The sequence below is a fragment of the Girardinichthys multiradiatus genome, chromosome 15 (assembly GCF_021462225.1).
Source record: "Girardinichthys multiradiatus isolate DD_20200921_A chromosome 15, DD_fGirMul_XY1, whole genome shotgun sequence".
Lineage (NCBI taxonomy): Eukaryota > Metazoa > Chordata > Actinopteri > Cyprinodontiformes > Goodeidae > Girardinichthys > Girardinichthys multiradiatus.
The window spans coordinates 5,720,507-5,746,229 of record NC_061808.1 but is presented as its reverse complement, the minus strand read 5'-3'; the positions used below and the strand labels follow the sequence as shown (position 1 = coordinate 5,746,229).

At 39.9% G+C, this 25,723-nt stretch overlaps 1 protein-coding gene across 13 annotated transcripts in view; it reads left to right on the top strand.

Annotated features, from left to right (window-relative positions):
- Positions 1–678: 678 nt before the first annotated feature.
- Positions 679–25,723, top strand: part of afdna (afadin, adherens junction formation factor a) — a 113,700-nt gene continuing 88,655 nt past the window's right edge. For 12 of the 13 annotated variants that reach the window (XM_047387852.1, XM_047387850.1, XM_047387844.1 and 9 more), the window contains exon 1: positions 680–1,007. In XM_047387852.1, the coding sequence (XP_047243808.1) occupies positions 906–1,007 (102 nt within the window). In that variant the 5' untranslated portion in view covers positions 680–905. Of the gene's footprint in view, positions 1,008–25,723 lie in introns of all 13 variants that reach the window. The other variant, XM_047387849.1, reaches the window with a different exon arrangement.

The following is a 25,723-nucleotide window of genomic DNA, read 5'->3' as shown; positions in this document are numbered from 1 at the left end:
GGTTTGGCAGCTGTCTGTGGCATTTAGCACCTGCAAGCTAGCACAAATTATAGAGAGGATGTAATATGATGACAAAAACCACTCATCGTGCCTTTCTGCTGCTGTATAGACAATGATTAATTTAAATGGTTTTGTTCAGAACTTTGACTAATATAAATTTGTAAATATTCTGTTAGAATTTTTCCATCTCATTTATCTTACTGTTCATATTAACCACTTTTAAAATGTGTAAATGCTGTATTCAGTAAATGCTTGATCCACTTAAGAAGTTACATGGTTTGCCTGTACAATGGCACTCAACATAGTTTGAACTTGTACTACCTTACTTGAACAATGTATCTGTTTTTAAGTGATGGGATTTAATTAAAAACATCCAAGAAGGCTGAAAAAAAAAAGAAGAAACATTTAGATAAATGTATTTGATAATTCTCTGGTGCTTTTTGCCTTACGTGATGTCACTAGAGGCATATCGGTGTGGAAGCTTGAAATTTGAAGTGAATTTGTTGATTTACAACATATCAGAAAAACAAATAAAAACTGTTCTGTGGGTCACCAACTATATTTCTACTGTAGTTTGATAGATCTGATAAAAAAAAAAAAAAAAAAAGATGTATCTAATACTGGACATTATATGGTTAACAGCCTATGCGCGTTCTCATAGTCCGCGTGAGCGCGCAGAGGTGCACCGCGAACGCGAAGCAGAAACAGATCAGACAGCAGGTCGGTCGATGAGCTGGAATACGGACCGCAGAAAGTACCGGCTGTGAAAAAACAAACTAAAAATTGGAAAAAGTCGACGTGAACGGTTGGTTTCGCTGGCGGTCTCGTCTTCCGTGGACTAGCGTTTCGGAAAGTTTTCATCCAGCTGAACGGGCGCGGACTGACGCTCCGAAACACTGTCCACAATGTCGGGGAGCAGGGAGGAGGAGAGGAGGAAACTGGCCGACATCATCAACCATTGGAACGCTAACCGGCTCGACCTGTTCGAGATCAGCCAGCCCACAGAGGTAGGAGATCTGTAGGGGAGGCCGCGGCCCTGTGGGGCCTCTGCTGTGGGGTGGGGAGGTGGGGGTGAAATAAAGCTGCCAGTGGCGGACACTGAAGGGGATAGATGAAGTCAGGTGGTGTTTGTGGGCAGCGTGGTTAACTCAGTGGTAAAGTCCTCCGTACGTGAGTGAAGCGAAGCATTGAAAAACCGGCGGATTTACTCTATTCATCATGAGGCCTTGAATATTAACTCAGTGTCTGCGCTGCTGAAATGGCTTACAAACACAATTAATTATCTACCATTCAGCTTCTTGTGTTTTATTGAAATAAATACATATAGCTAGCTGCTAGCTACATACCGCCTCCAACTGTATCTGTGAAGTACTAGCTAACAGCGATATTCTCCAAAGTTGACACTTGTGTACATAATAATACCGGATTTGTATGTAAATTTGTGATCTATTTGGCATTTGGGTTTTTATTGTTTAAAAATGCTTGCAGACGCGTCAAGTAAAAATCGCCACTGATTTATCAGATTTTTACCAGCTAGCTAGTTAGCAGGTACATAACTGCGTTTACCGGGATACTACGAATCTTTGTTGGTATGAATTGTCCTTGTACTCATTACAGTAGTTGTATTTAAGGTCAGATTTGTAATACATTAATCTATGTCAGTGTAAGCACCGTGTAGCAGCGATGGGGCCGCAATGGCTGACAAACCAACAGAGGGTTTTAGGACGCGTTGTGTAAATAAATAAAAGCTTAAGGTTTTATCAAATGCCTAGTGTATAAATGCTAACACCTGGGTAGGGACGGCTCAAAGGACAAATTGTGGAAGATTAGACTGGAGTCTTGCTGTCAGTGCTTTATATGTCCAGGTCATGTCCTGCATTATCCATAAACTACATTAGCTGCCTGTTTGACCAGCAAAAAATATGATCCTGTAACATCTTACAACTAGAGCTGGAATGAAATTGTTACTGGACTTGTATATCAGTGAATTACAGGATGAGGCATTGGAAATAGGTATGTACATGCAGAAGATTTAAAGGTCAAAACAAATAATTTAAACTTCATCACTATGGGAAGATCATGTTTTCAGGTTGGCTCTGGTACAGTTTTCCCCTTTGCCCATTCCCCTTTACTCCATTTCATACCTACACATTGCCATTAGTCCTTTGTGTAACGTATCATACTCTGTTCCTTCTGATTTTGGTTCTTACTCCTGTTTTGTTACTTGATTTTCATAAAATATTGTAGATTATTACCCCTGAACATATTCTAATAACTTTAAATTACAGCTGCACAACATACTGATCTGCAGTTGTCATTCAGTATTTTGTTTAGTGTACAATATCGCAATTACAAAGGTCATCCTGTACATATTGTATTGGATGTTACATTTCAAGTATCAGACAATAGGAATATTCATATTGATAATACATTTTGGCAGTTGGATGGACTCTGATTGTCTTTAATGTCCTCATCAGCTGTTTATCACCAAGGGACATTGTTTTATAGTAAAGTGGCAGGAAAATGGTGGTAATTGAAATTGATATCACAATTTTCAACAATACCTTAGCAGTTAAATATCTTCCTGATATCCTGCAGATCTTCTGTTGATGGATCATTTGTACTGGAGTAACATAAACACATTTCCTTACAGCAGACTATAAGTGGAATGGAGGAGGAGTCTTTTCAGCTGCTCTCTTATTCAGGGGTCGCCACAGCAAATCAGCACAATTTGCACAGAGGCTTTTTACGGCGAATGCCCTTCCTCCTGCAACCGGGAATCCAACCTGGGTCCTGTATCAAAGACGCAGACTCATCCTGCCACACCACGAAGGAACTAGACTATATGTGGAATAGAATTGTGCAAAAATCAATTAAAACCAAACAAATGTACAAAGTGGCAAATGGAGCAATCTGTGTAGGATGAAGATTTAGACATTTACAGTGTTTAGCTAAAATGTTATGGTAGTTTGTCCCTCAATTTCATTAAAAACTTGTCTAATGTTATGACCCAAAATCCCAGAAAATGGCTTGATTCCTAATTTGTTGTAAATATTTCTGGGAAATGTTCAACAAACAATGATGAATAAAATATACATTTAGTCATTAGAATGCATGTCTTAATGAACTTAAAAGTCCTCTTGCTCAGCATAAACCTCATGTTCACTTCTGTAAAATTTATTTTCACCATTTGAAATATGACAACAGAATATTCTGCCTTAAAACAAACAGGCACCATGCTCTCATTCCATTTTTAAAATAGCTTATGTTTAAATTCTCAGATGAAGATACATTATTTCCAATTTTTTAAGGACTTTATGACCTTGCATGGCTAAAATTAAGCATTTGCTCAAATAACGTGATTATCATTATCTAGATGTACCAATATTTTATTGACCATTTATTTTAGTTTAGGTTAGGATCAAAAGGCTCTCATGCATAAATGGGGATGATCTTGTTCTTTATTTTTCTGTTAGATTTATCACTTGTCTTTCAATATAAGAACCTGCTGCACATTTTTTGTTTTGTGTTATAGTTCAGGAAAAGATGTCAGAATGTGTCAGAATTAGCTTGTCAGACCTGAAAATAATCAGTATTCCTCAGGAAAATTTGTTCTTTGCTTCTCTAGAAAATCTGTGCTTATAAACATGAATTAACAGGTTGCCTAGGTGATTAAAATGTTTAACTTTCCTATAGGTAAATCGGGCACGGTTTATGTCCAAACAAAACTTGAACAGTAAGCCCTGGATATGTTGTTAGGAGGAATAGAAAGAAAATGGAAATCTAATGATACTCTGGGTGTTTATTTGATGTTATCAATGGGAATTTGGGAAATCTTCAACCTGGAATGGAAATGAAAGCTGCTTTGAGGGGATAGTTTAGCAAGTTAAGCTTGGAGCTCAAACTCGCTGAATGTAACGTATCTACAATGAAGCACAAACCAATGAGAGCTTAGTCATTTTTGTGCAAGTTAGTCCATTACATCAACCTTCCCTCTGACTGTTGCGTGTGATCTGTTAGTTTTCATTAAATCTTAAGTTGCGTTGGTAGCAGTTTTTAGGCTGGTGTCCAACCCCCACCTCGCCTTGGGTGTGTGTGTGTGGGGGGGTCACAAGGTCCCCTCTCCTCCTTGAGCCGATTAATTCATCAGGGTCAAAGCAGGCCAGCCGTTTGCCAGAGTTGTGTACTGTACACAACTACCCCCTTGTTTTGTAAGGAACGATTAACCATGTTTCACTTCTTTGGTTTGTTACTGTTTGTAGCATTGCTTCAAGGGTTGCTGCTGAAGCAAGCTCAACGTCCTGTCCAGCAGAAGGTGACTAAATGTAAAGCAGATGCATAGCCGCTCTTGCTACATCCCACCCTCTAGCCTATGTGTCAGCTGGTGGAGCCCCTAAGCCTCATATGTGTCCTTCAAGTCATCACGACTGCTTCTGAGCGCAGCTGTGACTGAAACGTGCAATGCTAAGAACGTTTCGAGTATGATTTTTGGCACTTCTTTTAGATCTGATTAATTACAGAAGGAAATGTCAAACAATAAAACAAAAAAAATCCTGAATTTGCCTGTGACCTGCTGCTGAGAGCGGTGAGATCAGTCGTGTGATTAGATTAACCATGGTTGGCTGATTAGTCTGGAACAAAGGTTCTCAAACTTTTTAATCTTGCAAACCCAAACTGAATAAATCCTGTTTGGGAACTGCTGGGCTCATTATAACACAACAGGTTCCTCTGTCACATGTGGACTTACAGTAATAGAAAGCCTAATTCTGCAGACTCAGCTTGAAATGTATGGAAGACTCAGACACAATCATAGCAACAGTTTGTTTGGTTTGTGATGGATTATATTGAGTTAATTTTGTGGTTTTCTAGTAGGCTGGGGTGGTGGTAGGAATGCATGTAATTGGAATGTTGTTGAAAATCGCGGCAATGGTATAGGTTGATATTAACACGCATTTTGTCACTCTTTCTTTTGGTTGTCAGGATGTTCCCAGCACTTTACTTGAGCTTTAGCTTCTTGATCACAAAGATATATTTTAATTGTTGACATAACGGGCACTGAATGTTCATGTAACTGGCATGCAGGAGCATGCAATAGCTGCCTACCAAATCCATGCAGTCTTGGAGGGTTGTGATATTGCATCCATTGAAACTGTATTAATGATTTTAATTCCATAGATTGTGCAGTTCTACTTTTAAGGCAAAGTTTGTACAGAAATTGGGAACCAGTAGAATTGTGCAGCAATTCATGTGAGCAGTACTGTCTGATTACTGGTAAATAACTCACTAGTTGTGCCTCCTTTATTTGCATTAACATCTTGGCATCCAGTTTAGAAAAAGAGAACAAAAATGTAGGAGTTATTACAATTTTTGGATGTTTTATGTGGGTGCTGGTTATGGCTGCACAACAATATACCACAAATATATCATCAGCCCGATATAGCTGAGCAAAGGACTGTTTGGAATGCTGTAATTGTAATCCAAGTGTCATGAGCTCACACTTTGTTTGCCAATGTAATGTTCAGTCTCGCTGCAGCAGAGACCCAAACCTGACACAGATGTCTGTGTCTGAGATGCAAAAAATCATGCATGACAGTTGGAAGCACTGATGAGAAAGATGATTCATCACAACTGACATCATCATCAACAGCCATTCGTTGTCTACACCAGCTTATCCTTGCACGGTCAGGGGGTGGCTGCTGCCTTTCTACAGTGGTCAATGGACGAAAGGCAAAGAACACCGTGGACAGGTCGCCTGTCCATCACAGCACAACCCACACACACAGGACAACCACCCACGCACGTATCCCTCCTAAAAGCGATTTAGTGAGACCAATTAACCTAACATGAATGTATTTGGACTATGGGGGAGAAGCCAGAGTATCTAGAGAGATCCCAGGCATGCACAGGGAGAGTCCATGCAGAATAGAATAGAAATACCCTTTTATTATAGAAGGACCCCAGGCCAGGATTCAAACCCATGACCTTCTTGCAGCAAGCCAGCAGTTCTACCAACAGCGCCTCTATGCTTCACTCATCACAACATTTGCTAAAAGTATTAATATTTGATTTTCAAATACCACGCAGCTTTGTGCTGGAAATGATGACCCTTTGCTATTTTGCATTAATACAGTTTACATCATTTTGGCGCTGCCATTTTTTGGTTCTGGGAAGGAACCATCAGTCACCGGATGTGTCCTGCTGACCATGCAGCATTTCATATCTGTCTTGGGGATGTTTTCTGCTTTGACAACCAGTAATTCACAATAAATTTAAATTAATATAAATTACTCCATTGCACTGTAATGAAATGTACAGTATGACAACAATATATTTTATGTATCTACTAAATGGAGGTTATTCAGAGTTATTTTGATTTAATCAGGGATTATATTTTTTTATAATCATATGGCTTGACTGAGCAGGGGTAAGAACCACAGTCATGGAAGTAGTGTAATTTAAAATCTTTAATAAATAATATACAATTGAATTATATGTGACATCTAAGCATTTTTAATAATTTCCATAAACTCTTAAAATACTTCAACTTCAAAAATAAATGGATATGATTACTGAGGGACTTACAGGAAGTGTAATATAATATTTATAAATATTTACATGGTATCTCTTGGAAATCTTTAGACGTAGATTGTTGCTATTTTTTATTAATATTGTTACAGCACCTGTTGAGAATACTGTTGGTGTATAAAAGCTGATGCCCGGAGTAGCCACATCAGCATAGCTACAGGCGGGCATAGCTGCTGAAAGCATTGGGTTACGCAGCGAGAGGCTAGCTTGGTTCACTATTCTGTGGCGGAGGCTCTTTAAAGAAGAAGTTGGGGTGCTGAAAAAGCATTGCTCTAGGCTAGTGAGCAGAAACGACAGTTGAGATGCTGGTGCTTGTGACTGCTGTTTGTTGGCAGTCTAATTGCTGATCGCCTCGCTGTGTGATGGCAGCAGAGTCAAGGTGTGTAGCATAGCCTTATGAAGAGTGGCGGCTAACCGTTAGCAGTTAGAGGTTATATAGTTTTCCTTTTTCATTTAAATTACTGTTGGCAGACACGTATACCCTACTTTTTGGTGGGGCAATAAAAATGTGTCTTTAAAAAAATCACAAGGGAGCATGCAGTGGAGGGTTCTCAATACATCTAAGAACCTCAATATGGTCTGATAAACCTAGAGAAAAACACAATCTACTCCTGTGTTTTCGGTTTGAAAATATCCTTTTCAGTAAATTTAGCAGCGATTTTAAGCAATGTCGCTTCTTATGCTTAAAGATGAAGAATTTTACCTCCCTGCTTGTATCTGCTTCCATGATTAGCTGAAAGTTGCCCCATTGAGTCAACTTGACTCAATGGGGCTAAAGACCACAGACTATGCAAGGAACCTGGGTCCAGCTTACTGTCATTTTAGAGTAATTTCCAGATTAAAGGGTTTTCTGTCCAAACAGGACACAGAAAAACTGGTACGTGCCGTTATTTTCAGTAGGTTAGATGCTGCAACCGTCTTTACTGCTCTCTGAACAAATCAATCAAGCAACTGCAGCTCATCCAAAATGCTGCTGTCAGAGTCCTGACCAACACCAGGAAAATAGATCATATCACATAACAGCTCTTCAATCACAGCAGTGACTTCATGTTTATCAAAGAATAGATTTAAAATTTCAGCTATTGATCTAAAAAGCACTAAATGGTCTTTGCCCAGAATATCTTTCTGAGTTGCTTCTCAAATATGAACCATGTAGACCCCTCAGGTCTGCAGAGACCCGCTTACTCAGTGTTTCCAGGACCAGAACTAAACAAGCTGAGGCAGTATGCTCTTCAGCTCTGGAACAAACACCCTGAAAACCCGAGCTATGCAGAAACTGTTGGTTCCTTTTAAATCGGACTGAATAGTAATAATTTCTGTATTTTAACAGTTTTTTTTAAATTCAATATTTTATGCTTTATTTTCTTCCTTGGGAATGCAAGTCCTGATTAAATGCGGCCTAAACTGTTACTGTATAAAAGTAGTCAGTCATGAGAAACACAATCCAAACCAAAAAAGAACCACGGTGAAGCTCTTTGTGTTTATGAAGCTGCTGTTACAGAAATGACCCGACCTGCCTTCCAGTTATATTTTCTGCAGCGGTGCTTTAATAAGCTGAGCTGGGTCAATTCATAACTGCTCAAATATTGATTATTATCAATGGTACAGTCGCACACTCAGGAGATACTTGCTGAGAGCCAGTTTCCTCTTGATTAGCAGCTGATGTTGATCTGATCAGTCAGACTGAACACTGAAGGCTTTTCTTCAACTATTTGGAGCTCAGTTCATACGTTCAGTCTCCAAAAGCACATCTCCTGCAGAGTGTATAGGTGATAAAGGCTGAGTATCTCACACCTCATTTCTTTTAAAATCAGCTGAAGAGTAAGAAGCTTGAAATTTACATGATGTAAATGTTGGTTTAATAACTCCTGGGGTATTTTTTTACAGATAAAAATCCTCTGAATCCTCTGTACTGTGTTGCATCTGTATGAAAATGGCTGTTTTATTCATGTGATGAAGATATGGGACATTTTTAATGCCCAGCCGTTGGACCTGAGTGCTGATTTCAGCAAAGTCTAGGGGTGTTTTCACACCAGGAAAGTCCTTTGGTCCGCTTGTTTGGTCCGGACCAAAAGCGAACTTTATTTTTTTTGTTTGGTGCAGTTTCCTTTCACATTGTACTTTTTGCAAGTGAACTATTACTTGTAAACAAAGCCACTTGGGTGACGATCATTGTTCCCATTGGATAGAAATGACGGGGGCGGGACAGAGCACAGACCCGGACATTTAGGAAAACAACTGTAGACGTGCTGCGTGCAGCTCCTCTGTTCTGCGTGCAGCTCCTCTGTTCTGCATATTTATGCCGTTATTACAGCTGCAATATTATTGTGAGGGTGAAGAGCAGCTCATTCAACACAGACTTTGAGACGTTCCATTTATAATTTTGGAACCTGTCAGAGAATGCGTGCTGAACGCCGACGTGCCTTGTCCCACAACAAGCCAGTACCGTTGCTAAGCAACACACAGCTTATCAGGTATGATTACCTTACAACACACTCCTTTGCTACCGGCTACGGTGGGTTTTTATGTCCAAAGAGACGTACGCTTTTTGTAGTTGGTTCGGGTCGGGGCCGGTTTGTATTCAGACTATAAGCGAACCGCACCAACTTTTTGAGGTGGTCTCTGTTCGGTTGTTTGGTCTGGACCAGGGTTCGCTTGAGTGTATTCACACCTGCACAAAAAGTCCGGACCAAGGGGGGAAACGAACTCTGGTCTGTTTAAAGCGGACCAAAAGTGGCAAGTGTGAATACACCCTAAATAAATGTTGGAGAACTTTTAAGTTGCAAGGAAGCTAGAAATTGACATAGTTGTGGTTTTATCAGCAACATTTACAAAATAGAGCTAACATAACAAGGAACGAATCCAGCAGACTTGTTTACATTTAAGGAAAACCCTGTAGAAATAAAGATGTTCAACATTAAACATTTCTCACTGTTATTAGCACACTATGTTCTGATATTGCCAATGTCACATTTTTATCGTTGTCCAGAGGCCTAGAAAGACTGGAGAAGATTGGTGGTTGTAGAGGACAGTATTGTTTTCTCTAGTTGGTTAGTTACAGGAGCCATCTATAGCTTATAGTAGCTTAGACCCCTAATATGAAATAATTTCCTATATCACAAAATAAGATGTTCCTTAAAAAAATCTGTAGCTGTTATTGATTGTTGGTGCATACCAGTTGAATTTGAGTTGAATGCATGTTTACTAGCAGGAAGTTCGTGTCCACCTTCTTCCCAATTAGATGTGAAATACAGTGTAAGCAGACTCCCCATGACATCAGTGGCCGCTCCCTCAGTTTCCCTGCTGCTCAGGAAGCAGGAAACTTACCAGGAAGTGTGTGGATTGTGGAGATAGTGTGTTTCCTGTCGTCTAAGTGAAAAGGCTTTGTTGCAGAAAGGCAGTCAGATTTAGTTATTTCCAGATTTGTAAAATCTAACTTGTTCAACCAATGTCTGCACAGGAATCTATTTTCAAGGGTCTCTAAATATTCACATTACTTATAAGAAGGGTCTGTATTAAATAAATATTAAAACATTTTTTAAGTTTAAATATTTGGGTCATTATTATCTAAGCAGTAGTATTGGCTTTCATATATGGATATATATAAAATATATATATATATATATATATGTGTGTGTTTACGTATACATACACAATACATTAAAGCTGTTTCAAAGTGAAGAAAATTAATGTAAGAAAAGGTCAGTGTTTTTTAAGAAAGTGAAATTCTAGCTTTACGTCATGTAAACCAGGAGAGCCCAGAGATGGTGGAAAAAGAAGCAGCAGACAAACCTTAAAGGTTGATACTGATATTTGTTTTCTTCCTCCCAAGTAGGGCTTCATGATATCAAAAAATTATGATTGCCATATTTTTCCAGATATTGCAACTACAATATCGGTTGCAATAAATGACTATATTGACTGCATTGGTTTGTCTTTATTTGTAAGCTGCTTTAAATAAATGCATCTGCCAAATGCATAAACATGAACATAGCTCAGATGTTGGTGTGATGGGTCAGTTTGAGCCAACTTGTGATGGAAAGAAGCCTATTGGGCCAAAGCACAGCGAAGGCCCGGTAACAGACCTGCTGGCCTCAGCTGCTGACCACTGTGTGCGTTTATCTCTCTGCGTCATTCTTCTTTCTGTCTGGCGCCCCCTTCCTCCCCTCTCCTCTCCCTGTCCGTCTGTCGGTCTCCCACTGTGTCATGTGGCTGCATCACCGTGGTAACGCTGATGCTTTTATCAGCCTGAAGCCTCCCACACACCATCCCTGTATTTGACAGGCTTCTGTGAAAACAAAGATGTTGTGTGTATGTGCTTAAGGATGCTGTGATTGAATGTACTGGTACAGGATAAAGTGGCCATTAGCAGTTAGTTTGCCAACAGACAGGAATCGGTAATCTGCACGGTTTAATTGAGGTTTGAGTGGCAGATGGCTATGTCAGGTCTGTCAGCTAAAGGCTAAATTACAATTCAGCGTGAGGGCAGTTTTTTCTACTGCGAGAGCGTGCTTTCTTTAAATACAACACATTTTAAACCTTGTTTTAATCTACTAAAGATCGATGTGTGCCGTTTCAAATTGTTCCCAGAGTCTGAAGCAAGATGGAAAATTAAATAAAATAAAGTTTTATCTTTATGGAATACAACCTGCAACTTTATCGACTTTTGAAATTTTCCACATTTACCTCTTCTAGCTCCATCTGTATTTGTTTGCAGTGGGACAGGATGTCAGTTTGGCTAAATATATACATTGTAAATGTGAGACACAAACTAATATACTGGTGTCAAATACAGTGTTTTAATATTTAAATAATGGTGCGTTCAGCCCGAACGCGATTTGAGCGTCCAACGCCTCAAGTTCGACGCTTGTGGACTTTGAAGTCAGACACTCCAGACGTGCGTCAAAAACACTCTAGACGCATCTGAGCAAAGTGTGACAGACACGCGTTGGAGGAGCTACCCGTGGTTATTTTCCTTGGCGGCTCTCTTGTGTACGATGGCAGATGCAATCTAGAGAGTGGCTTGACTTTATTTGCTAAATAATGACAGGACGGGCACAAACCGCGGCAATAATGCCCTTTTTCTACTGGCTCCGCTCCACTCAGGTGGGGGGTGGCAGGAGAAGCAGCTAGGAGAGACGCTGATGTCTGGACTCGTGAAGCTCCAGTGTTTGCCTGAAGAAGTTCCAGTTTTATGAGGAAGTTTTTGTCCTTCCATCCCATGATAAAATATGTCACTATGCTACAAAGCTGAGCTTGTCTGATTGGTTGACGCGCTGCTTTCAGATTTCCCAACTCTAACGTCTGCCGCTTTGGACACTGGAAACGCGTGTCAGATGCTTGAATTCTCAAAAGGCACAGTGCTCGACACGCGAAACGCATCACAATGTGCCGCACCAGAAACACGCCGCAGGAACTCTCCATGCGCGTCCACCATAGACTGTGCATGAAAAGCAGATTCAAATTCAATTCAATTCAGTTTCTTTATATAGCGCCAATTCACAACACATGTTGTCTCAAGGCACTTCACAACAGTCAGGTTCATACATTCCAATTAATCCTAATCATTGAACAGTGCAGTTGGAGTTAGCTTTTTATTCAAATTGGATAAAAAGTTTTTCTATCTAAGGAAACCCAGCAGATTGCATCCAGTCAGTGACTTGCAGCGTTCCCTCCTCCCGGATGAGCATGTAGAGACAGTGGACAGTCACTGGCGTTGACTTTGCAGCAATCCCTCATACTGAGCATGCATGTAGCGACAGTGGAGAGGAAAAACTAAATTTTAACAGGAAGGAACCTCCAGCAGAACCAGGCTCAGTGTGAACGGCCATCTGCCACGACCGACTGGGGGTTTGAGAGAACTTTAGTCGTTTCACCTAGAAAGAAAGAACAGATAAACTTTGAGCCAGTTTTCAAGGTTAGAGTCTGATAGAGAGCACATAGAGTTAGTCACAGTAGAAGCTCAGCCAGTAGCCATGTCTAGGAGAGAAAAAGGGTTAAACACTAAAAGACAGGGCTATGTGGATCATCGGTAGAGGGTGAGCATTAAGTTGTTGCCAGCAGAAGCTCGGACGATTCCCCTCTCCAGAAAGGTCCCTGACGCTCACATCGCCATAAGGTGATCACGGGGGGCCGCGCTGGTGGTGAAGGTTAAGCGTGGGACCCATGTGCGGACGCCTTAGTCCTCGACGTGGCTGTCCCAGGTTCGAGTCCCAGCCCTGGCAACACTTGCCATGTGTCTCTCTTATTTTGTGTGTTGCGTGCAGAACTGTTATTGGTTGTTCTTGTTATTTAGTAAATCTAATGAATCTGATTTTTTTTCCAACAATTTGTATTTTGCCCGTTTTAATTGTTAGTTGCAGCCCTACTTCATTCAGAGTTGTGGGGGAGTTTTGGTCTGTTTCCAGTTTTTGTGAGGCTCTCACCAGCCAATACAATTTCTCTTTAATACACATAAACAATGTTGAATATATATGTGGTAACCTTCGTTAACATCCAATATTAGTAGTGTAGTTAACACGGGTTTTAGTATGTATTTCTTGAGGAGTAAGTATAAGCCAGTCCCTGGACAGGCGGTTAAGTCTAAAATTGTCAGTTTTCGATCACCGGAATATTTTTTTTGTTGTGCATCCCTTGTATTTATACATGCAAAGATAGGCCACAATTTGGTCCGTCTGACCATTTCTTGAAGATTGTCTGGCAATTTGTGTGAAATCATTGTATTGTAGGGTTACTACAACCAAGGATCATGTCTCATGATTTCCACCTTTGATAACTCTAGTGTTACCATTCGGTTAATTTGTTTAAACATTATCTGCCTCCAGTGTAGTTAAACTATCACAGTACCAAAGCAGGAGCTCCAGTCATTTACTCTATATTAATTATAATTCTCCCTCTGCTTGTGTCTGAGTGTCCATATCGACGCTGCCTGTCACCCAGATGAAGCTGTAACTAGATGTCACATTTCATGGCCAACCTCTGTAGACATGTGGCAGCAATCACACCAGAGCAGTTTGTTACGATGAAAGGCAAAAGATCACCACTGTAGGTCTTGCAGCCTCTCCTGCAGAGTTATGGTCCATTTCTCTCTGCACATACACACATATAAATACATGTACACGATTTGAGTCACCTTGATGTTCACTTTCATTTACTAATCCCTGCTCTTCAGTACTGAAGTTAGGTCACTACAGCCAGGCTTGTTTTGTTGGGCTTCCTGTTAAACATTTGCAATTTGGTTTCTCTGCTGATGCATTACGTCATTATATTCATTTCATTTAAATGTGTACAGTTTGGAGTTATGCCTCTTCCTTTATTTACTTCTCAGGTTATGTGATTCAACACACCTGTAAGTTTGATATTTTCAGTATTTTTATTTTTGACATATATGTATCCAAATATGTATCTTTTGCCTTCTCTAGATTGGGAAAATACCTTTTAAGTTGTTCAGAAACAAATGTGTTAATAAACATAAAGATAAAGCCTAGATTTGTTTAAACTACATAAAAGAAAACCTTTTTATTTGTATTTAATGTTGTTGTAGCAGTATTGCTGACTGTATCAAGTGTAATTAATGCAGCTGGCTGGGTTTCATTGGCTGCTACACATTAAATGGAAAGATGGGATCACGCTGGACATCTTGGTCATCTTTTCTTTCTTGCTCAATGCTTTTATTTACAGCTGGCCGCTTACTGCATCAGTTCCCAAACCTTTTAAGCCCTATTAAACATACTGACAACAAAACCAGCTCTGGGAACCAATAATCTGTTTTATAAACACAAATGTATCTTGTTGTTTCTAATGTTTGGAAAATGGTTCTGGTGAAATCATGCTAATTATAACTGTATCCCTTTTCTGGAGATTCGTCAGAAGCTGTTACTTGATTTTTCTTGAGTTAAAATGAGTTCTGAAGATAGTAGGAAAAACATAGTAAAGGTATTAGTTTTGTTGAATAGTGCAATGATGATACTGATAATGAGATGAATGAGGCATGGTTCACGGTATCAGTATCATGTTACAGTGCCTTGCGAAAGTATTCGGACCCCTTGAACTTTTCAACCTTTTGCCACATTTCAGGCAAACATAAAGATATAAAATTCTAATTTTTTGTGAAGAATCAACAACAAGTGGGACACAATCGTGAAGTGGAATGAAATTTATTGGATCTGTCAAACTTTTTTAACAAATAAAAAACTGAAAAGTGGGGCGTGTAATATTATTCGGCCCCCTTGCGTTAATTCTTTGTAGCTCCATCCTTTGCTTCAATTACAGCTGCAAGTCGCTTGGGGTTTGTCTCTATCAGTTTTCACATCAAGAGACTGAAATTCTTGCTCATTCTTCCTTTTAAAACAGCTGGAGCTCAGTGAGGTTGGATGGAGAGCGTTCGTGAACAGCAGTCTTCAGCTCTTTCCACAGATTCTCAATTGGATTCAGGTCTGGACTTTGACTTGGCCATTCCAACACCTGGATGCGTTTATTTGGGAACCATTCTATTGTAGATTTGGCTTTATGTTTTGGATCATTGTCTTGTTGGAAGATAAATCTCCATCCCAGTCTCAGGTCTCTTGCAGACTCTAACAGGTTTTCTTCCAGAATGTTCCTGTATTTGGCCCCATCCATCTTCCCATCAATTTTGACCACCTTCCCTGTCCCTGCTGATGAAAAGCAGGCCCAAACCATGATGCTGCCACCACCATGTTTGACAGTGGGGATGGTGTGTTCAGTGTGATGAGCTGTGTTGCTTTTACGTCAAACATATAGTTTTGCATCATGGCCAAACAGTTCGATTTTGGTTTCATCTGACCAGAGCACCTTCTTCCACATGTTTGGTGTGTCTCCCAGGTGGCTTGTGGCAAACTTTAAATGAGACTTTTTATGGATATCTTTGAGAAATGGCTTTCTTCTTGGCACTCTTCCATAAAGGCCAGATTTGTGCAGTGTACGACTGATTGTTGTCCTATGGACAGACTCTCCCACCTCAGCTGTAGATCTCTGCAATTCATCCAGAGTGATCATGGACCTCTTGGCTGCATCTCTAATCAGTTTTCTCCTTGTTCAAGATGAAAGTTTAGAGGGACGGCCGGGTCTTAGTAGATTTCCAGTGGTCTGATACTTGTTCCATTTCAATATGATTGCTTGCACAGTGCTCCTTGGGATGTTTAAAGCTTAAGAAATCTTTTTGTATCCAAATCCGGCTTTAAACGTCTCCACAACAGTATCTCGGACCTGCCTGCTGTGTTCCTTGGTCTTCATGATGCTCTCTGCGCTTTGAACAGAACCTTGAGACTATCACAGAGCAGGTGCATTTATACGGAGACTTGATTACACACAGGTGGATTGTATTTATCATCATCAGTCATTTGGGACAACATTGGATCATTCAGAGATCCTCACTGAACTTCTGGAGTGAGTTTGCTGCACTGAAAGTAAAGGGGCCAAATAATATTGCACGCCCCATGTTTCAGTTTTTTATTTGTTAAACAAGTTTGACACATCCAACAAATTTCTTTCCACTTCACGATTGTGTCCCACTTGTTGATTCTTCACAAAAAATTAGAATTTTATATCTTTATGTTTGAAGCCTGAAATGTGGCAAAAGGTTAAAAAGTTCAAGGGGGCTGAATACTTTCGCAAGGCACTGTATTTGCACAAAAATTTGAATGAAAAAATTATGCAATTTTCCTTACAACAGAAGACTAACAGTTATTCATACTGCTGCTAAACTAACATTTATTATTACAGGTATAATGTTTTGATATTTATTCATTTGTATTTTAATACGAAAATGAAAATATACAATACTGCCAGGTCCGAGTCCTGAGCCGTTGTTGTTGCAGATAGAGAGTGACACGGGGAGTGGATTTTCTCTCCTGTCCCATTCCGCTCCCACAGAAAAATGTCTTGTCCCATCCCAATCCCAGGCCAGCATAACGAAAAAAATCCTGTCCCGTCCCACTCCTGGTAAATTGACTCCCACTCCCATCCCGCTCCCATTCAGAACGACTCCCACTCCTGTGCCACTCCCATTTTTGTTTTCTTCATTTAGTCTTTTGGCCATTTCTTTCTTTGAAGGACCAGTTAGGTCCCTGTTTTTAGTTGTAGTAAAGGCTAGTTAAAGTAAAAAGAATAATAATGAAGAAATAATAAAATATCAAACAAGGAAACAGACCATGCCTATCTTAGTTGAATAAACAAAATGTGCCTAGTTGTATTTTACTAATTTATTAAGTGATTGTTTCCTTTGAACAATGACATAATTTTTATGTTTCATGTTGCTGGAACAAAAGACAAATGCACCTAGCAAGAGAACTGTACTTGTTGAACAAAAGGGCAAAAAGGCATTACCTTCACAATTTAGAAACTGTACCTCAATGGTTCACAGCCCTGGTCCTCAGGGACCCCTTCCCTGCAGGTTTTAGATGTTTGTCTGCTCCAGAACACCTGATTTAAATTCTGACATGACCTCCTATACAGGCATCAAGAATGGAGGGTCAAACTGGACACAATTAATACAATAAAATCATCATTAAATAAATAAATGTTGTGAATGTCCCATAAGTGAAGTAAATGTAACATGAAAGAAATGTAACATTAAATGTGCCATTAAATTAAAGGTACCATAATTTATTTATTTAATACATCATTAGAAACAATAAATGTACCATTATATCATGAAATGGACTATAATGCAATTAAATGTGCCACTGAATAATTAAGTATAATTTTAAAGACGACATGACGTAATTAGTGGTACAGTTAATATTTAATGATGTATTAAATAAATTGAACATTTAATGGTACATAAATTTTTTTTCTATTTCACAACATATTTATGTAATATCTTCCCTTGATGAAGCCTTTCTACGGAGTCCACGATGGGACATGGGGGAATTTCTTTCTTTTTTGTGCCCCCACGCAATAGTCTTTGCGTTATTTCACAATACTTTGTGGGATAGTTTCCAAACCAGATAACTGCAAAAATGAAACAAACACTACACCCGTTTTGAGATTTATTGAGTTTTATTTTGAAATCAACCTTAAATAAAATTATCTTCAATCAGACTAAAAGACAGTTTTTATCCACAAGCTGTCAAACAAACTACTGAACTCTGGACCATAAAACAGCATGAAACCACATCTGTGACACTTTATTTGCTTATTACTGCTGCATGATGTGTACTTTTTTTTTGTACGCCATTAGTGTTTTTGTTTTTATCGTGATTTGAACGGTTCTTCTTATCCTAAGCATTTTATCGCATTGTTTACTGCATGTTAACCTGCATCTGACAAATAAACCAAATCAATCACATATCAGTGCTGTTTGTTTTATGAGCAGTTTATCATCTGTGCTGCTGCTCCAAAATGCTGAACGCAAAAGTATTGCGTGGAGACGCAAAAGAAATACATTTCCCCATGTCCCCTCACGGGCTTCCGTACCTTACCTCTTAAATCTTTAGTGCACATGCAGCAATTTTGTTGGTCAGATGAGACTTGACACATGTTGGTACTTTTGGTTTGATGAATGAAGAGATGCAGAGCTGATTTAATCCAGAATCTGTTTTACAAGTGTCCTTTAATCACTGGTGAACTTGATTACGACTAAATACGTTTTACAAGCAGCAGACTGCGTGTTAAAACCGCTACATTCAACTCTCCTGAAGTTCGGTCATATTTGCGACTTTCCTGTCAGCTCTATGAGTTTAATAGATAAGTCCTTATTTCTGACTTTACGTTACAAATCCAATTTTACCACGTCCAGTTCTCCACCTGCGTTTGTTCCCTCCATTCTGAACGCAGGTGGAAAACATCGAGCAGAAGCACTGTTGGCTTGTGGGTCGTGTAGTTCGTTTGACTTGCATTATAGTATAGGCTTCTTGGAAAAAAACTACACAATGGCGGCGTTGATTCAAGTTTTTTTTTCTTAAAGTTTATAACAAAGTCTCAGTTGTACATTTCCAAAGACAATTTATCCTAGTTTATTTTCTCTCCTATTGGTTAGCTCCTGCTCCCGTCTGCTCCCGTTCATTTTTTTATCCTGTACCGTCCCAATCACGTGATCTTTACTGATGCTGTCTCCCGTCCCGCGGGATTCCCGTGGGACTCCCAAAAAAATGTCAGCCTCTAGTTGCAGAGTCTTTAGTGTGAAGTCATCCTAACTGCATAGACTTCCAGTACACGTGTTTTATTTACACATTTTGTTTAGTTTGCAAAATTTCTAAGATAATTGATTCTAACTTTAATTCACAGGTTGTTTAAGCCTTAAATTACAGTCTATCCGTCTTGCAGAATCACCGCTCGTGGCTGGAGGCAGTTAATTTTCCGTAATGGGCCTTCAAAGTGTGATCAATATATGTTAAACTGCTCCCTAAAGGAGCTTCCCTAAGCAGTCTGGAATAACACATCCACAAAGTCTGCGTATTTCTGTGGGAGGATGTGTGCATCCGAGAAGCCAACTGGGTAATATGTCATCATTTGGAGGGGCTACTACTGGCTATGGAATTCCTGGAATGCAAATGGGGTTTTTAGAGGAGCATAGCAGACACAGAAAAGATGATAACGTGATAGATTCTGAGTGGACATCCAGGGACGTCAGTGATTCAGCCTGACACGAAGATAGACGAGAAAAGAAGACTTGTGCGTGTGGTGAAATATGCATTAAAGCTAAAGCAGAAGTTTTGGAGCGAAGCACCTGTGGTTTATAATCCAAGCTCCAGATTCCTGCTCTATGATGTGGCCTCCCTTATCTATCTTTTCCCTCTGTCCTCTGCTTCTAAAACAAGCAGTGTATTGTGTGTGCTCAGCAGAGCAGCCCGCACTCAAAGCTCTGTATAGATGTGTTTGTCCCAGCCAGCCTGTCAGACCATGTTAATCCCCTCAGAGGCCCAACTCACCTCCTCCCCACCTCGTCCCCCTTTTGTTGTCCTCCCTCAGCGGCCTTCATTGGTTTTGCGTGGCCTCTTGGTCCACCTCATATGCTCGCCCACCTGTCAGTCACATTCTGCTTGCCTCCATCTCTCCACTGACCTTACAGGATCAGACAGCAATCGTGCAGGAGCCAATTACTATGGCTGTTTGGCACTGCCCACCACCAGCTCCCAAGGTGCTTTGCAGCAGATCGATGTCTAAGTCATGGTCCGCAAGGTGGAAAAACAACAAGGAGTGGTCTGTGACATCTCTAGGGGTAATAAGGAGTTAGGCCCAGCATCTGCTACAAGCTGAAGGGTTGCTTGTGGTCAGAAGGTCAAAGATTGCAGAGCTGCAAACACTTTGGTTGATTTAAAACCCTGTTTATAGAAGCAGTGTATTTCCTTAACAGTGTAAGTCCTTAACTTTTAAAGTTGGGACCAAAAAATGTTGGGTCTCCAAAGGGAGAAAAGACAGAATTTAAATAGGAAAAAACATGTTCATGGTTCTCCATTATTGTAGTCCGTGTTTAGAATCGTAGTTCTTTGTTTGCACCTAATGATCTGCAACTTTAAGGTTTTTAGCTGTTTTCTATAATTTTACACATAAAGCAGATGCATTGTTAGTCTTGCTACTGAATGTAATTGAGCATTTTTGAAAACAAAAAAATAAACTCAGAGAATAAATATATATATATATATATATATATATATATATATATATATAGTGCAGTTATGAAGTATCTGTTATTATTAGTTATACATTTTACAAGTTTTGCAGCCTTAGTCAAACAGGCCTGTGTGTTTGTTCCATCTTCACTCCCCCTGTCAGCTGTTTCTCTTTAGACCCCTCCACCCCCAGTGGGTGCTGCACCCTTTCCTCCCACCGTGTCAGCCCAGCCCCACCCTCCTGGCTTTGTGGAGAATTTGACCAGAAACACAATAATACTTTGTGGGTGTCCTCAGGACTTCCCTTCGCTCTGCTCCACCCGCTCATATTTGTTGATTTTAGCTGTCCAGCCTGCTCCATAAGAATGGCTGGGACAGACACATTTACACTTACAAACACACACAGTGCTGTAGCACAAATGTGATGTGTGACTGAGGCTGACATCGCTGACGTAATCCTAGACTGTGTGTGTGTGGGTGGGTGGAAGTTTTACTATTTGTGTTTTCATGAGAGTCTGGGTGGATCTCTCTCTCAATGAAAGCAGAGCAGATGTATTTCTCCTTGACCTCTCTGTTCTTACATGCTATCATGTGGCCTGTGCATGTGTGTTAAAAGGGAGAGGTTGCAGCCTGAGCTACTGCTACTTATCAGTTGTTTGTCCAAGGAGGCAGTGTCTGATCTGAATCCACTAGCCGTTCGTGCAGTCAGAGCCAGCCTTTAACATGTTTAGTACTGGTTATTGTTAAAGCATTTCTGTGGCAGTCAGCTATTATGTGTTGTTGTGATTTGGCTTGCAAAAGTGAAAATGAAGCTCAGATGGGGGCCTTTCCCCTTCGAACTGTGTTTCTATGGAAGGCCACATGATGGCATGTGCTAATCTGGATGCTTGTGGCACCAGTCTCACCAGTTGCAGGATATCTGCAGCTTCCAGCATGTTTAATGGCTATTCTTAGAGCCAACACTACTGCAGTTGCCATTTTTGGTGATAAATCTACTTCTGGAAGTGGGGTCGCACTACGTTACTCTGCTCCAAAATAGAAAATGGGAATTTAGGTAAAAGCAAAAAAAAAAAAGAAGCTTAAAGAGCTTTTCTAACCCTTTTTATATTTGGTTGCTGTATTTTATGTTATTACTAAATGAAAGTAAGAAACTGTAAACTATTGTTGTGCAACAACAGGAGGAGGTGGAATGACACTGGAGTGGACAAGGAGGGGGAAATGCCAACATCTATTTTTTCAGCCATGACCAGGAATATTTCTCTAAACATTCTTCTGGTTATGTTTTGTTTGTGGAACAACTTTAAATGTTAATTAATGCACCCTAACATATTTTAGCCTCCCTCTTTTGTTTGTTCACCTGAGCTGAAACATGAGACCCAGCTGAGGTGGTCGCCATGGCAGCGTGCAGCAGCTTGGTGGTGTTGGGTTCCTGTGGCAGAGAGCTGCTGTTCAGTCATTACTGACCTTTCACTAAAAATATCAATTCAAAAGGTTTTTAAGCACTTTTACATGTTTCTGCTCTTCTAAAATAACCTCAGGTCAATTGAGTAAAATACATTAAATTAATTAATGTCATTTTTTAAAACAAAGATTAGAAAACCTACTTGGTTCTTTTTGTAAAAGCAACAAGATATTCTTAATATTAAAGGAAAAAACATTTGTTAACAAGAAGCCACTGGTTCCATTAAACTGGGGCAGCAATATAAAGGCTCTGGGAGACTAGCAGTAGTGCTAGTTTCTATTGAGCTGAGAGATCTGTTGCTTTGCCAATTTAGGGTCCTAAATACAATCGATAGAACCTTAAAATAGGTTTTTCAAATGGATGAGGAGCCAGTAAAACGATGGCTCACCCAACTTGAGCCCATTGGTGTTGCAAGTTGAAAAACTGAGATTTGCCATTTGTTGTGGTGCTAACTACTATCAGCAATACAATCTGGTGACAACGTATTTCTCTCCATTTTATGTGTTCGAAGACTAAAGGAACATGTTCCTAATTGCTCTTGTAAAGAACTATGTGACACTGAGTTGGTTAAGGTATTAACCCACTGTCCTCCCCAACAATCTCCTGTTGTATCTCCCACTGGGAACTTGGAAAGATCTTAATGTATGGAGTATGATCTAGCTGTCTCTCAGAATGATGTGCCCCAGATAGAATGACTTCAGCTTTTGTCATTAAGTTTAATTAATTCATCATCCATAGTAAGTCAGTGAGGCAGATGAAGGTCGAAGGGAATCTGTAGACTTTAGAGGGAGATACAACTAGCATAAAAATGAAAAATATACCTTCTGATCTTTCTGTGTGGTGGGACATACAGAGAATAAAAGACCAGCCCTAACATGGATCCCTGTGTTACCTCACAGTAAAGAGGTGCAGATAAGAATTAGTGCTTTAAAGACTGAGAAAGTGGCCTGTGTTGGAGATGTGAGGTGAACTATGTAGAAGCTGTTTAATAAATACAAACCCACTGTTTGTTTTCATCACTAAGGTCTAATAAATCAGTGCTACAGTGTAACCAGAGTTGAGAGTGAGCAACCCAGTTCAACGATGCTAAAGATTAGGGCTGGATCCTGCCTAGTTACTGGTTAGGAGATCTCTAAAAAAGTGACATACTTGTTTAGCTGATGTCTGTGACCTATCAGTAATCAGGGTGGCAGATATCTGCCAATTTAATTTTTATAAAACCGAGGCTTAAATTTCCAAGAACCGTTGTTTCTCTGGTTTTAACTGCATCTCACCATCCCCCCTGTTAGGGGACATTTTTAAAGGATACATGTGTAAACTCTGAGAACGTTAGCACAAATTGAATTCTTTAGATTAAAGGCGTTAAGATAAAACCTCTACTGGATGTCTTTGAGCTGAAGCTGTTTTTTGCTTTTGTGCAACAGAAATCAGTTTGTTACCGAGGTTTACTAAATGACTGGTGTGAGTTTGTCCTCTCTCCAGATTGGCCTGTGTGCTGAGAAGCTAAATGAATCTCTGGAATTTGCTTCCAGTACGATGTTGAAGTTTCTCTTGAGGATTAATAATGTGAAACCCCATAGAGAAAGGAGAAATGGCCCATTGTACTCTAGTTCACATCCAGATGAGACCAATATTATCAGATGACCTGAATTTAGGCTAATTTTCACAGGAAGTTTGTTTCTGTGCAGTTTTTTGGTATGGCTGATTCATGGAGGATAAAGCACTTAAATGGCGTCTGCGGTTATGAAGTTGTGAAAGAACCACAGATAATAATGTTCCAACTATAATAAGATTTGAAATGCTGCATTAGACTGGTGGTAATTACAGCTGAGGCTTTAGATATACAGTAATTAATAAAGACTTAACGCATCCACAGTTACTTCTGTCTGCCTTGTTTGCAGGCTTCGGGAGGTGGTTTCTGCTTGAATTGGTCTGAGGGGCCTCTGCTTTGGGCTGTTGGACCCTCTGACAGTTTGTCTCCACTTCTTTTCTTCTCTGTTTTGTCCAAAAGTCACTCCAAGGCTGAATGTGACAGTGCTGTTGGCGGACCTGCATAATTCAGCACAGTTTGCGCCTGTGTACTCACTACATTCTGGAAGCCGCTTCTCTATTCGCTGCACGTATGGACCTTCAAAAATGCCTACTAAGGTCACATTCTCGTAAGCTCCTGCTTGGTGTGTGTGTGTACCTGCAGTGGCCTGATCACTTGGTCATGTTTAACCAGCTCCCCTGTAAACCGCAGCAGACCGTTATTGATCTTTATTGTGCATCCACACACAAACATGCCCAGAAGCCTGTGACCTTTCTGCCGTTTTTTTTTAACCCTGTTTTATCCTCAGTCCTTTTCTTTTATAGTCACTGAGAATGAGAAATATGAGTAACTGGAGCAGACGTGAATGCTTCTTCTCATTATCCAGCCTGTTTCTGACTCTTGTTTAACGTTACCACATCATTTAAACTAATAGGCTGTTTTTTCCTGAACAAGTGTGCTTGATGGAACCTTTTGAAGTTTATCTGCAAATACTCCGCATTAACTTAGTCAAGGTTCAATTAATTTAACTCCAAATTACTATTAAAACACCTTTAAATCTGCTGAAATATACTTGTTTAATAATAGTTCCCAGTATCACAGGTTCATGTACACAAATTTGGCTTTTATATAAGATATTTCAAATGTTTTACATTATTTATAATTGTGATGTTATATTAACTACTAAACATGCACATTCTCGGGTGCTTTTTTATGGAATGCACTATATTATATGTAGATCAGTGGTATCTTTTCATCATAGATCCTTTAAAAGGTTATTTGTTGGCATCAACTTTGTGACATATAATTATACTTTCTTTAAGTCTATTTTATTGTGTCTTCTAAAAGGATCCATACTCCCTGAACTTATCACATTTTGTCACATTTCGTCTGAACAGAGCACCGTCTTCCTCGTCTTTCTTAAAGACTAGACATGAGTGAGCTGTGGATCTCCGTTGCTCCTCCAAAGTAACAATGGACATCTTGACTGTCCGCTCAGGTGGCTTATAATGGGGAAAGAGGGTGAATGTAGACGTCACAGCTTACAAATTTTTGGACTTAGTTTACCCAGTCTACTATTGGGGTCTGTGTTTGTTAACAGTTTTTGATTTTGTTTAATGCGTTGTGTTGAAAAATGTACATGTCTGTTTTTAAGCACTTTAGGACTACAGATGAAATGTAGCTTTTGTGCGAACTCTGCCTTATTTGCATCGGCATATTGCAGACATGTTGATTAATTTTCTTAATTGTTGTAAAATTGGAAAGAAAATTATAATTTTTCCTCTACTTTTATGCAGTACTTGGTGTTGGTCTACCAGATAAAACCCCAAATAAAATTAATTGAACTGTAGTTGTAACGTGACAAAGTGTGAACCAAGTGCTTTGTTTGTGGATATATTAGGGCAAGGTCATGTCCACCTTGCAGCCCCATGGTTGTTAATTACCACACATTCTTGCACTACGTTTTCATTCTATTACTTACTGTGATGCTCCAGCCTTGATCCCTAAGAGTTAGTTATGGAGGTGTTGAAGCAATGAGCAGGTCTGATTTGCAGCCTGGCACCCGAGGATTCTTACATGATTTAAACCCTACCTTCACACAGTGCCTTTCTCTGTCAGAATGACAGGGTGGGCTTTGTGTCCACTGGGTTGGACTGCTCGATACTGAGGCTGAAACTCACCTGAAACAAAAAGGCTTTTCTTCGCCATGGCACAGGAAATGTCTTATCATTGTTTTAGGATGGCGAGCTGCCACTCCTTGTTTTTCTTGGTGATTCAGGTTTTTATTCTTTCCTCAGCAGGAAACTCACCAAAGCCCCAGTTAGTCCAGTTCAGTGGTGGAATTGTATCTTTGTTTCTTTTATTGTATGTGAAGCACTACTCCAGGACAAGACCTGAGCAAAGATTAAGGTTTTATTCTTGTTTTGTATTTCCCTGTGTGCATGGCTAGAGAAGCCAGTTAAGTCAGTTATCCTAATCTAACCTGATGTATGCAATTCCATTGGAGCTCTGGCTCGATATTTCAGGCTGTTGTCCTGCTGGAAGATGAACCCAGTTTTGAGTCTTTTCGGCCAG